Source organism: Triturus cristatus, chromosome 3_1, assembly GCF_964204655.1.
Source record: "Triturus cristatus chromosome 3_1, aTriCri1.1, whole genome shotgun sequence".
Classification (NCBI taxonomy): domain Eukaryota; kingdom Metazoa; phylum Chordata; class Amphibia; order Caudata; family Salamandridae; genus Triturus; species Triturus cristatus.
In genome coordinates this window covers 728638753-728653505 of record NC_140583.1, presented here as the reverse complement: position 1 = coordinate 728653505, position 14753 = coordinate 728638753, and the positions used below count along the sequence as shown (strand labels likewise).

At 46.2% G+C, this 14753-nt stretch overlaps 1 protein-coding gene across 4 annotated transcripts in view; it reads left to right on the top strand.

Moving 5' to 3' along the window:
• The window catches only part of PIDD1 (p53-induced death domain protein 1), a 332716-nt gene that overhangs the window by 219744 nt on the left and 98219 nt on the right, over positions 1 to 14753 (top strand). For all 4 annotated transcript variants that reach the window (XM_085644874.1, XM_085644875.1, XM_085644876.1 and 1 more), the window contains 2 exons: positions 8 to 209; positions 13731 to 13859. In XM_085644874.1, coding sequence (XP_085501000.1) covers positions 8 to 209; positions 13731 to 13859 — 331 coding nt within the window. The remainder of the gene's footprint in view (positions 1 to 7; positions 210 to 13730; positions 13860 to 14753) is intronic.

The following is a 14753-nucleotide window of genomic DNA, read 5'->3' as shown; positions in this document are numbered from 1 at the left end:
CCCACAGTTTCACTGTGACTTGCCAGGGTTGCCGTATCTGCCTGCCTTGCGGCATCCGCCTCTGCTTCCCCCTGGGCGCTGTCTCCTCCGATACCAGAGTGCACTACCGGAAGCTGCCCCCTGACCCGCAGTGGGTGATGCTGCAGCACCACGACATCCTCCTCAGTCAAGTGCTGGAGCTGCAACCTCATGGCGTCCAGTTCCTCCAGGTGAGTCCTGCAGATCAAAAGGGAAGCTTTAGGACTGGGAAGATGTGCACACGGTGTGCACTATATTGAAAGAAGAGCAGGCTGAGCCTCGGGTAGTTCAAATGACTGTCTAGTGCAGGGTCCTAGAAGCAGAGTGCTTCCTGTGGTCAGCATCCTTGTTCAGAGTGAAAAAGGTTAAAATCTTTCACTCACAAACTTTTCCCCCGGCTTTGTTCTATCCTCCCACCGGCCCATTTTTCACCCTTCGAGTACATTGCTTTTAGCTGTAAATCTGAGTCTCCAGGTCGGAAGATCAAAATTTCATGTCCTACTGTCTCTTTAATGAAGTAAACACCATGATTTTATGGCACCGGGAGAGTCATGTCTGGTGTTGAAATCTCCGAACTTGGGTCTGTAGATTGTGATTTAAGGTCCACTCTGTGCACGGTCTGTTAGCTCAGCTGACTGGTGGATCCGCTCAGTGCATTTGTGTTTGCTTTAAAACATGGTCAGGTGCTTGGGTCTTTTAGTCTGCTTGGTTTTGCATCGTTCAGGGTCTGCTGGTCTATGTGCGGGAAGAGGAAGACTGGTATTGATCATGTATTGGCTTGAGATTCTAGTCCATTTCATGGTAGTAAAAAAAAATATATATATATATATATATATATATTCACTGAAAAAACCATAGGTTTCACACATGTTATAGTTAGCGGAAATTTTACTGATAAAAAACCAGTGAAATTGCCCCGTTATAGTTAGTGCTGGCAACTATAACTCACGCGACCGCAATCCTCTGCTGATGCTAATACTGTATTTAGACACTTATTTGCCCATGTCTTCTTCCATACATTTTTAGCTATACATATATTACAAATATTTTTTTTTCATAAAGACACATATGTCATCAGCAGAAGATTGCGGTCGCGTGAGTTATAGTTGCCAGCACTAACTATAACGGGGCAATTTCACTGGTTTTTTATCAGTAAAATTTCCGCTAACTATAACATGTGTGAAACCTATGGTTTTTTCAGTGAATTTGCAAGGTTTTTTAAATGCTAATTCCTAACTATAACGTGTGTGAAACCTATGGTTTTTTCAGTGAATTTGTACGTTTTTTTAAATGCTAAGTTACTTTACGCCATTCGAGGCGTGCGCGCCCACTTAACGCAGTTCGTTCCGTGCACGGTTTTTATCAACTTTAATAAGCCCTGTACATTTGGTGGCCTTCGGCCACCAAAAGCACAGGGGGTGGGGTCAATGTGGATAGTGTTTTTTTTATTTCGATTTTATAATTTCATGTTGCCAAAATTTAGTTTTTTTTACCTATTAATAAGCCCTGTACATTTGGTGGCCTACGGCCACCAAAAGCACAGGGGGTGGGGTAAGTGTGGATAGTGTTTTTTTTATTTTTTATTTTTTACCGTACGCTTACGGTAAGCGTACTCGGCGAAATTGCCGAAAAAAAAATAAAACCGTTTTTGCTCTTGGGGGATGTTTGGGGACTCCCTCAACATGACTATGTGGGAGGGAGTTGTCAAAACAGCCCCGTAATATGTTTTTGGCCATCTTGTTTGATAAACAACACTCAGTGCGAGAGACAAAATGGCGGCCGCCGCTTCCTGGTTTCGGCCGATTCGAATGTTTACTAAGATCTAAGAGCCAATCAGAATCGCGCTCGCGCACGCCACCGTACGCTTACGGTAAGCGTACGGTAAGCGTACCGTAAGCGGGCTCAGATATATATATTGATTTAAAGGCTATTTTCTCAGAATCTACTGAACAGATTTACACCAAACCTACAAAAGGCACTTCCTTGACCTAGGGACTACCTCTCTGCCAAATTTCTAGTAATTGTGTTCAGCCGTTCGGGCTGTAGCTGTGTCTAAAGGTCCTATGGAAAAATGCATGGGAAAAACGCGTTTTGGGACCCCCCTTTTATCTCAGCCCCCGCTTGACGAATCCCCCCGAGACTTTCAGGGTAGGAGCGGAGCATAGCGCCCCACCTATTTTGAGAAATTCGCGAGGATTCATCGACCGGCGCCAAAGTTATTCAAAATAGAATGTTGAGGTTTTCCTATGGAAAAGGGGTCCTAACTATAACTACCTACTGGCGACTGCCAGTAGGTAATATATATATATATATATATATATATATATATATATCTCAAATATATAGCTGACAACCTAGTCTAGCATGCATGCTAATGGTTCATACGAGCATCCATGTGTGACTTCTGACTGAAGTGTTCAAACTATAGCAAGGACAACCCAGCAATATGTAGTATGGTGAACATAACTTTTTAAAATAGCTTCTCGTTTTTCTCTGGTGGTGATTAAAGTTATCATAGTCATCTTGTGCGGAAAAGTAAGGTATAAACAATACTTGCTGTAGGAGAGTAGGATCTGCTTCTTATGGTTACCCCCACTTTTTGCTGATGTTTCACTGTTTTTCGACTTTAGTCTGGCTGGGACCCTGCTATTCAAACACCCAGCCTAGCTGCTTCCTCTCTAAATTGATGCATGCACTTTAGGTACACCACAGATTGGATTCTGGGGTACCCTTATAAGTCCCTAGTATATGGTATACTATGTACCCAGGGCATAGGTACCCCAGAGGCCTACCAGGGGCTGCAGCATATATTGTGCCACCCCTGGGAAGCCATTTAAAATGACACAACAGGTCTGCTACAGCAGCCTGTGTAAGGTGGTGAATGCACCCCTTACTCAGATATAGGTTCCCTATATCTATCCATACCACTGTACATATAAACCTATCAGTCACCCCTATGGCAGGCCTATTCAATCCTGAAGTCAGGGTGCTGGGTTTTATGTGAGAGGGTGACCATGCATGAGCTAAGCCCCTCTGCAGCCTTCGGAACCTTTATTCCGGGGTTGTTTGTGATACAGACAAACCACATACTCTTAAGTGCATTATAACCTCGCGGTAAATGCTAACTTTGGAATGGCTGCATGGAAACATGTCGTGTTTGGTGTCAAACACCATGGAATCATACCTCCACATCAGTAACTGGTGTGGGAGGTATGATTCCACCCTACTAGAGGGAGAACCATGACTTCACCGGTACACCCGGTACCAGCTTCACAGACCCTGGCATCACAAAATGGATGCTGTCAGCCACAGACACGAGTCTACCGTCCTGCTGCTGGATGAAACTCCGGCAGGGGAAGCCTGGACAATAGGATTCCTGTCACAGGGAGGTGTAACCACCTCCCAGACAGGCTTTAGTGTATTGGGGCTGGGTGGGTGCACTCCAAGTGTGCTTTGATGTCTGCACTGGGGGCACATTTGATGTCCCTGTGCATAGTCCATCTCAAACCGGTTACTGGGGCACTTAGCCCCTGCTCTGGCGCGAAACTGGACAAAGGACATGGGTGTAGTCACCCCTCTGTCCTGACCCTCCCATAGGTGGGTCCCCAGAGTTTGTCCCACCCCTTCCTTGGGTATAAAGTAGGAACCCCTGACTACAGGACTTTAGATTTACCTGGACGAAACTCTGCTACAGAATCCCAGAACTTCTACTATCTACACGACCTTGGATGACCGAAGAAACTCCCTTGGAGTAAAGGAGTTACTCCCCTGCAAGGCAGGCACCAAAGACGCATCTGTCCGGTTTGCATCTACGCAGCTCCTGAGGGACTCCGAAGGCTTTGCAACACAGGAGGTAGGTTTCCAAGCTTCCCCGAGGCCGATCTGTGCTCTCAGCAAATCTGAGATCCAAAGCCTTCGTGGGGACCGTGCAACCTGAACCCCTGGACACCGTGCACATTAGCAGCAGCATATGCTTCTTGACGATCCCTGAGGCTGTGCTCTGGACTACTTGTAGTCCGGACCCCGAGCAGTGATTCCACCAAAGGTTGCTGGCTTACACTCCTCAAGTGACCCGTGAGCTGGAATCTAGTGTTTCCTCTCTAGGTCCCTTCGCGATCCCTTGTCCGTCGACTTGTGGGTCCCTAAGAAGGGTACTTTAACTTTCAACTGGCTTACCTGGTTGCTCCAGACGTGCCCTGACTCTCTATCGCTTGGGGAGTCCACAGGACCTTGCTGGTCCACACCGAAGCCGTTTTACTCTCACCGCGTGGGTTTCTGTTGCCAAGGTTTGTTGGTCTCCAATCCGGACACCGACCCCCCAGCATTCGACATCCTTCATGGGACAGCTCGCCTGTAGACTGTGGTCGTCATCGATGCTTCCTGGTCTCCGTGGCAGTGGAGTCAAGCTTCACCTCATCGCACCTGAAACACCCAACATCGGTGGGCATTCGTCTATCGTGCCCCTGGTCACTGGCAAGTGACCCAGACTCTGTCCCCTCTGCTTTCAGGTTCTTCACATTTACGATCCAGGCTTGGATCACACCGGACACTTTTCCTTTCCTCGGTAGCAAAACTTTGCAGCAACTCTCCATTGACGACATCGAAGATTCCCGACACAATTTGACACCTATGCACCCGGCTTCCCTTGGTTAGGTAATACGAGTACTCCAGTGCTCACGTGGGTGCTGGCCTTAGAACCTTCTAAGTCTAAAAGGGTTTGCTCCAAGTCCTCTGCTAAGTGTCCTTAAACTCTAAAATTCCAACCGCGACTTTCCCATAGGATTGTACAGAGCTCGCAGCTGTGTTCTCACACTGCATGCGACCCCCCGTGGGTCCCCTGTGTCACTACCTTGGGTGGTTCCCTAGGGTCCCAGCGATTCTACGTGCTCTAGGCACTGTGTCTAGTCAAGTCGTGGTTCTTATACCACTTTTTAAATATATGGTTTGGTCTCCCCCTGGGGCCCATTGTATAGTGTGCTATTTACTGTCGTTTTAGAACTGTATTATTGTGTGCCTTAATCTCTAATCTCATAAAGTGGTTAGTAGAGAGTGTTTACATATAAATACATATATGTTATATATATACCTTGTGTGGTTCTCCTTTCATTTAGTTATTCAAGAGGTTATAATCTGGTAAACCAAGCTGCTTTACACTCCTTCAAGACTTAGCCTGAAGGCTGCTCTCCATAGCTACCACTAGGATAGCTTTCAATAAAGGTTGTCTTAAACCTAATCATCAATAAGGGTTGTTTGGACTGGTGCAAGGTGCCCACTATAACTAGTGGACAGCATATACCAGGCCAACTTCTCACACTTGCCACAATATGTCTTCTAGGCAGAACAGAAGATGCTGATCTTTGAGCATAGGGAGCCAAGTTTATACCTGCGATTTGACTCGGATTGCCATGAAGGCATTAAAGTAGCAGACTTTCGGCCTGTATGTTGCGGGGGGGGGGGGGGGGGGGAGGGGGTTTGAACTTGCTGCCACCTTGATAAATTGGCTTCTTGTATTTCTCTGGACTCTCAAGCAGGTTAAGGTTTTGTGCATGTAGAACTTAATAACACCATGTTGAAGCACATTATTACATAATTCTATATTGTACAGGCTCCCCGTTTATTACAGGTGTATTGATGGTACTGACTTGGATAGGTAGTTTGTTCAGGAGGTTGTGGGTTGTCTTTTCCCATTGCCAACAATTTTATGCATACCACAATTGGCGGGAGAAAGGTGTTTTTGATCTTTTCCTTAAGGGAACATTTGTTGATACTTTCTCATGTCACTAAGGACTATTGGCAGCATGGTTGTTGCTTTTCGCCATTTCCTTTTACAGTGAATCGAGAGTTTGGATGATCTGCCTTTTATGTATGGCTTCAACTTAATTGATGAGGCATTTAAGAGAGTATTATACAAGCCTTCGACATAGAGAAGTTTGATTAGACTTTTAGTTTGAGACTAAACTAGCCTCTTACTGTGCTCACGTTTTAGAATGGTGTTACATGTTGTATAATTCTTTGTTCCATGGCTTATCGCTGGATCTTCAGATCTTTTGAAGAGGGCAGAAGAAGTCTCTTTTTCATGCATATCTTTAGTTTTATGCCAGATGCAGGATTGTTGGTCATATCTGGTAAGGGTTGTGTCGCCCCTTTTTAGATCCCATATTGTCTGGAACAAGGGAAATGGTTACCTTGTGGCGAACTGCATGGTTGGTCCAAATATGAGAAGGTTAAACTTAAATTTCTATGTAACAACCAATTTGCCAGCATTTCCTAGGATATGTGGCGATAGAACCTTTGCAGTTTGCATTTTCTTATTTGGTCAGCAGCAAGTTCCTGCTTTACACAAATGACTAGCCTCGTGGGAAGACGTGATAGAGCTAATACACACGTAAGCAATCTCTATTCAGGGGTGTTTAGATTCAGGATCCTTGAGAGACACTGCACTGACCGTTTGTTATTCACCTGCATTGTGTTCTCCATGATCTTAATGGATTCCATTCCCACCCCTGATAGAATCAGGAATGCTTAGGGGGTTTATTTTTGGATAAACTTCAGATGTTCTCCTCTCTCACACAATTTTGCATGAGGGCCTATTTTTGCTTGCAATAGGAGATTGCCTCCATTAGCATTTCTCTGAAAATATAGAAGGTTTTGGTGAATTTGTTTTATGATTCTTTAGGACGTCACTAGTTAGGTCTCGACTAGCGAAGGCTCGCCGAGATGTCCTGTGCGCGAACATCAGAAACACTGCGGCTGGAGACCAAGCACAAGAGCATGGCCAATTTGGCTGAGATTTCCTTCAAAGAAAGGTACTTCTTGGTCTGCCAAGAGAGGAAGAGATTCAAGACTAGATTGACGTCCCGCAGGTCAGAATAGCGTGGTTCCGGAGGTAACGAAAGGCGAATACCTCTCAGGAGTCTACAGACGAAGGGGTGTTCCCCAACCAGAGCTCCCTTCACCGGGTAATGAGCCGCTGAAATCACAGAACGCACAGCGTTAATAGAACGGTATGCTAGGCCGTCTGTTGCCAACTCTGCTAGAAAATTCAAAATGGGAACGACTCCTGTGACCATGGGTTCCAAACTCCATCGAAGACACCAACGCATCCACTTCGTCCAGGCGAAACGATAACGCTTTGAGGTACTGTCTGCCCAGGCTTTGGATAAGAAGACTTCAGCCGATCTCGAAAGTCCTGGGAGCTACCAGCGTCGCCTGAAAGCCACCATGCCATGAGGCCGGTAGAACCCTGGATGATTAGGTGAGGCAACTCCTCGTCCGGATTCAGAAGGAGATGATGAAACAGGGGGAGTAGGATTGGAGAATCCCAAGAATGTTCCAGAAGAACCAGAAACCAAACTTTAGACTTCCAATACGGCGTCACCACTACCACTTCCGCCCTCTGGCGGCGGACCTGGTCCCCGTCCGCACCACCATTGAGAATGGAGGGAAGGCATAACCCTTCTCCTGGGCCCACTCCTGCAGGAACGCATCCGTTGCCACCGTGAGGGGATCTGGTCTCCAGCTGAAAAAGCGCGGGAGCTGGTGATCCATGCGGGACGCAAAGAGATCCACGAGAAATGCTCCGAGAGGGCAGCCAACCACTTGAAAACGAGAATGTTCAGTTTCCACTGGCTCAAGTCCCTCAGATGCCTGGAGTGCCAATCTGCCACTTGGTTGGCTTGGCCCGGCAGATATTCTGCTGTCACAGATATGTGATGGGCTAGGCAATAGTCCCAAAACTCCTTTGCCAGATTCATCAGAGCTCTGGAACGAGGACCTCCTAGGTGGTTGACGTACCGGACCGCGGAGACGTTGTCCATCTTTAACAGGACACATTAACTCACTCTGTCCCAGGTCCAGCATCGAACGGCGAAAGACCCCGCTAGGAGCTCCAAACAATTGATGTGTAACGCCTGTTCGTCTAACGACCAGGCGCCGCCAGTGGAGAACTCCCCGCAGCGGGCGTCCCACCCCGACCTGCTGGCGTCAGATTCTATGGCTAGGTCCGGGACCGACCCAAAGATCGCCCGGCCGTTCCATGCCTCCATGTGGGTGAGCCAACATGACAATTCCTCATTTACCTCTATCGAGAGGGGAACCGTCTGATCGTATGACAGGCCTCTCCTGAGATGGTGTGCCTTCAGGCGTTGTAGGGCTCGATAGTGGAGGGGCCCCGGAAAGATTGCTTGGATGAACGAGGAGAGAAGGCCCACCACCCTGGCAATCTGACATAGAGAGGTATGAGTTTTGGAGATGGTCTGCCTCACCTTGTGCCGGATCTTGGCCATTTTCTGAGAAGGCAGGCTTAAGGAAGAATTAAGGGAATCCACGACAAATCCGAGAAACACTACACTCTGAGCAGGGGTGAGGACTGACTTGTCTCCATTGATGACGAAGCCCAACCCCTACAAGAGAGACACCGTCTGCTGTAACTTCACAGCTAACTTCCGGAGACATTGCGCCATAAGTAGGAGGTCGTCCAGGTAAACAATCATACGTATGCCCTGGCTCCGCTGGGTGGAGTACCTTTGTGAAGCACCAAGTCGACGATGAAAGCCCGAACGGAAGGGCGGTAAACTTGTAAATCTGATCCTCCCAGCAAAACTGTAGGAACCTCCGATGCGGTGGATGGATGGGAACCACTAGGTAGGCATCTTTGAGGTCCAGCCGGACCATCCAATCGCCTGGGAGAAGGACGTCCCGGAGGAGATGAATACCCTCTATTTTGAAATGTCTGTAAATCAACCGCCCGTTGAATTTTTGAGGTTGATTACCGGAAGCCCCCGAACCCCCCCACCCCCCCCCCCGATCGGTTTTGTCTACCAAAAATATGTTGCTGAGAAACCCGTGTGGATGCAGAGTTCAGTGCCAAATGTCCCATTTGCGGAGCAGCTCGGATGCCTCATCGTCGACCAGCTGTGCATCTGCAGCAGAGAAGGTGATGGGACGTGGAAAATGGGACATGGAAAGCCTTCTTAATGAGGGAGATTGTAGAATTCGATGTGAAACCCTCGGATTCTCTGCGCTGCTGGCAAGGGACTTACCATTGGAACCACTGCTGCCGGTGTTGTTCTTGAAGCCGCCATGGCCTCAGAATCGTTGTCCCCTGGTGGGGTAAAGGTTGATGTAATTTACGGTGGTTATACTGCCCCTGCCTGGAGCTTTTTCCCTTGATGGGATTCAACTGTGGCAAAAAATCTGGGAGTGAAGGTTGATAATAATCTGTCACTGAGATCACATATTCTTGGCCTGGTGGGTACCTGCTTCGGCATTCTTAAGATGCTCCGGAAGTTCCTGCCTCTGCTTACAGAAGAGCATAGAAAGATCACTGTGCAAGCCTTAATAGGCTCCAGATTGGACTACGCGAATGTCCTTTATGTAGGTCTTCCGGAATATCTGGTTCAGCGGCTGCAGGTTGTGCAGAACTCCGCGGCCCGTGCTATTTTTGGTCTCCATAGGCGAGCGAGAGCTTCGGGTCTGGTGCGATCGCTTCATTGGTTGCCCATCCGGAAGCGGATTATGTTTAAAGCACTGACCTTGGCGCATAAAGCGCTATTTGGCGCCGGAGCAAAGTATCTACAACGGAGATTTTCTTTCTACCGCCCGGCTAGATCTCTGCGGTCGGAATCTTTGTTTCTCGCTGTGGTTCCCCGAGTGAGGAAGGCCCGCACTGGGGGTCGCTCTTTTAGTTTGAGGGCCCCTCAGTTGTGGAACTCCTTGCCTTTGGACCTACGGTCCTCCTCAACTCTCCTTCTGTTTAGGAAGAGCCTTAAGACTTGGCTTTTTAACCTATAGGATGTTTCTTTCTTTTTTTGTCTGCTGCCTGTTTTATGATCTTTTGTTTTACTGAGCTGCCTCGATAAAGCGCCGGGACACTACTTTGGAGTAGCCGTGCACTATAGAAATAAAGGTTTAACATAACATTACACAACTGCCTTAGCTCTAAAGCATCTTTATCCACCCCCTGCGCCTCTTCAGGATCACCACCCGTGCAACACTTCTTAGGTGGTGGGGACCCTCCCCAGGGGTTGGGTTACTAGCAGGGACCGGGAGCCCTAAGTGGGCTTGCGCCAGTTTGGCGCAATCACGTACGATGCGGTCCGAAAGGCGCTGCTCCATGGGACCCACAACTTCATTTACACACCTGTAAATGGAGCTGTCCACAGCTTCATAAAAATCGTCAGCATTATGGGAGGTATTCCTGGACCTCCTCCTCCTCATAAACATCCCCCTGTTCCATGGTGGCAAACAACAGAAACAAATGAATCCAACATCTGAATACTCGTCAGGTCTAGAGGTAACAGTAGGGGAATTAACGATATATCTAAAGGTGGCAGCCTCAGATCTGGTAAAACCAGAAGCTAATGTGGGAAGACCAAAAGGCTGCAAGAATTTTACGCGCGGAGTAAGACCGCAGTCGAGGCTGCACTTGCCTCAGGTGCGCGCAGGCCCTCAGCAGGCTGACGGGACCCAAACCACCACCCAGCGCGCTAAACAAAGCAAACCTCGCCTGAAGGCGATAAACGCGGCCGATCCGCATTACTGACCCCCGTCTGGGCGTTAATGAAAGATACGGACCCCGAAGGGCGTTCAGGTGTGGCAGCAGGGACAAGGGTCATGGTGGTGCAGCCCACGCAGCGCGGCTACTCATCTGAGGAAACCGTGCCGCGGGAGCAGCGAGGCGCGTGAGCCCCCCAGTGGGCTTGTGAAGCACTGCAGGAAAAGTGGAGGCGGCGGCGTAAGGAGCACAAATGCTCCCGCAGTCGCAAGGAATCTGCAACGTCAAAGACAGTAATTAGACAATAAAATCTCTACGGGCACTGTCCGTTACAGACCCAGTGCTCCGGGATCACAAATAACCGCAATGAAGAAAATACAAGCAAATCCAAATAAGAGATAGGAAAAAACGACTTAACTGGCTGCAAAGCAGCGAAGAAAGAGGAGGGACACTCAAAATGGAAGACCTATCTATCCAGCATGGACACTGTGGAAGGACTTGTTATGTAACATACCCGATGGACTTATGGGTTCTGTAGTCTGGGTTCAGACTTTTGTTTGTTTTCTTGGACCTAAATTAACTTTTTTTCCTATGTTATTGGGTTAAAGTCATCTATATTGCTTTTCTGGCTGCGGTGAAATTTTGTGTATTAATTAAAGCGGAGAAAGAAAAGCATAATCCTCGCCTCCGTGTCCTTATTAGAATTGAAACTTACCGTTGATATGCTAGGCAAATTTCGATTCTGGGTATCAGGTTAATTAAAGCGGAGAAAGAAAAGCATAATCAGAGCCTCCAGTCGTGACATAGAATTCAGCATGCTAATGTCTTTCTCGTAGAAGCTGTAGACTTAACAGAATGCTACATTGAGTCGAGTGTGTGATCACCCTGGTGTTTCCTACTGTGAGTGGTGCATTCTGCATTTTGTGGCTTCCTTTCAGAATGTACCTAAACTATCACCTCGGTTTTATTGGAGTGTTATTCAAGGTGAATACAATGAGATGGTTTTTCAAGATTATGATCTTCGGGGTGACCTCCCTTCGCTTGGCAGTTGAAATACATTTCTCTTGAGGGTTTTTTTTTCTTGTGGTGTTTGGAGGATTTGGCCTATTTCTACTTCTAGTGGTCTGTTTTTGTTTATTGTCTGATTTGCGTATCTCTTTCTTGTAGCATTTGACAAGGCTCCTATTTCATTTTCTCCTCCGTTTTTTTCCTTCATTATTATCACCTGCCCATATTTTATGGGTGAGATAAACTCTGTTTTGAGCAACCGGTTTTATTCTTGGAAATGTTCTGTCCTTATGAGATAAGGACTCTTCGATTATTGGAGTTGGAAGTTCTCCCCCTTCTTTTTAATATCTAAACCTTCCACTGTATTATAAACTTGTTTTTGCATATTCATACTGAGGTTTGAATTGGGTGACTTATGCTACAAATAGTGCTCTGATCCACCACACTCGCACAGTGGAGCACCCACTTTTAATTAAACTCAGCTAAAAAATTACCTATGACACTTTAATTCCCTTTCCTGTATTTGGTATTATAAGTCACCTTAATACTAGTATATTTGTAACTGAAATAAGACTTTTTAGGTTTAACTTTATTTTTATAGACATTCTGCAATAACATAATGGCATACAAGTCCAGAAAATTGCATAACGCTTCAACAATACGACCCCATTTATTTATATGTGTCTTCCCAGGTAGAGCCTACTATGGTGTCCGTAAAGTATCTGTGTGTTCTGGGACCAACACATTTATACAGTAATGTCAAATAAGAAGGAGAGAAAAGAAATGCAATAAAAGGAGAAAAAAACAAACCCAACCCCTCCTCCAGCTTCCCTCCCTCAAACTGGTGTGCTTGAGGTCTAGCAGATCTAATCGCTATGTGCGGCGTGAGTAATGGCGCAGTTCAGTCTGACTGAGGTAGTATGTCGGGGCCCGTAAGGCGGAGAAGACGAAGGTACCTTGGGCATGTAATCTCGTTCATTTCTGATGACAACAAAGAGACTATTGGCTGCCAGATTACATTAAAACATGTCATGGAGTTGGTGAGAGAGGCCTGTATCCATTCCATTCCCAGAATGTATCATAACCTGTGCAGCCATCCTAAGTATGTTGGCTTCACTTGTGTCCCCCAATGCGATAAGATGTTTTGGTGTGCTGCCCCCAATACCAGCCCGATTTGTTTTCCCCTCAAATAAGATTTTTTAAAGACTTGTGTATATAGCCTCGTATTGCCAAATGCAAAAGAGAAGTCTAGCGTAGCTTGCAAAACTATATCCCCACTGCAAAGGGAAACCAGTGGTCAAGAAACATTGGGCCATGCTTGTCCATCCTTTTTCTGAGCTCCCAAATGGGAGTGGGTACAGTAAGACCTAGGTCCCGAGTTCGCTTTGTCCAATAACTCAAGCTGCCACAGATAAGATGTGGCCTAGCAGGTTTTTTAATCTCAGACCAAGACTGCTTGCATATGGTTAGTCCCTAACTATGATGGCTCAGAGGAGCTAAATAAGGAATGGAAATCTACACAGAGGTTTTCCTGTGTCTAAAATATATTGGCTCAAGTATTTGTATTCATCACTTTTCCCCTGTCACCCTTCTTGGGGGCGGGGGAGAGTTGTACCTACCCACAGGTCCTGAGCTCACTGTACCTAAATCCTCAAGTAGCACCTCACTTATCTGTGAATGTAGATGCCTATATACTCATGCAGAATGGATGTAATGTAGGATTTCGACTAGACTTCACTTTGGGCTGCAGCTAATACTAATTTGCATTTGTTGGGTTCCTGTCTGTAGTAACATAAAATGAAAGATAGAGCCGTTCCCAGTGTTTAAGGATCCTAGTCTCATGAATGTCTAGTATATTATTTATGTCATAATTTGCATACATAAGGATTGGACAGTCTCTTCTGTGATCCATGTAATACCTCTGCAAGTTTTGACTTTTTTGCCTCTCCTACACAAAATCAGTTTACTTTGTCTTTTCCATTTATGCTGATCTATTTAGAAATAATACTGCCTATTGATAACTTCCTCAATGCCTTCCACATATCCTGAATGGTTATAATGTTAGTCATTAATTTGAAGACCTTTTCGTGGTCTGGAAAGATGGTATTATGATCATACTTGTTTTCTGTCCGATTGCTCTACTTTTGCTAAGTGGATGGAAAGACGGACTCTAATTGACTACCCTTAGTAATTTTCTCCTCGTCACCAGGAGGTTCAGATCTGTATGCCTTATGTGCCTTCTCGTTCTCTTCGAAAGCGAGAGGTTGTGGTCCGGACCCGGAATGGCAAGAACTGGAGCGAACTGGAGACCAAGCAAGAGCGGAAGGGAAAGCACAAGGTAGAAGTTTATGCCTTTATCTATTTGCTAAGGAAAAATGAAGCAAACCTGTGCCTTCGCATAACCTTTCATAAGAGCAGTTTCTGAGAATCCAACATCCTGGGCATAGTGGATATTCAGATGTCTTTACTCTTCATCCATGCTGTCCATCACCTTTACTCCTATGGCTGTAATGTGGGATCAGAACAGGAACAGGCCTCAAAAAGGGTTGATATTACACAGTTGGTTGGGCCTGGCCACTGAAGCATTTTGAAAAAATTAGGCTTGGACTGTGGCCAAATTCGGATGTTTTCTTAATAGTCTGGAACCTCTGAAAGTGCAGTGAGGCTGGTCAGTATCTTTCACAGCGCACAAGTAGTGTATGTTTTTGCAGAACCTGCCTTCACTTTCAGAGGCCAACTTTTGTTTTACTATTCTAAATATTTTTCTACAATCAATATATTTCCAGTTGTAAAAATATTAGATATATTCAGAGAAATGTTTCTATGCACCATTAAAAATCACATCTCTATAAGTGTAATTTTTATACTGGGAAATGTGGTCCATCATGTCTGATTGTGTTGCGTAGGTGGTAGGTGAACTCTTTAGTCATCGCTATGTTTTCTCCATCCACCGTAATTGGTGACGGCTTTGGGAAGTTGAGATGACTTCTGATGTTTTTCATTTTAATCTTCATGTCCACTTGCTGTGCAGAAAAGTTGAGACAAGGCGTCTTGTACTGCATATGCTGGGGTGTGTGAGAGAACAAGGCTGGCATTCACATAGTTGAGGTTCTCCACTGTAGAGAATAAGGTTCATCAGATGCCTCCTGCTTGGCCTTCTGTTGTGTGTCGCATCACCTAGTTGATGACTGGGTTGAACACTCTCTGTCGATCTTAACTTAGAAGCTATTCT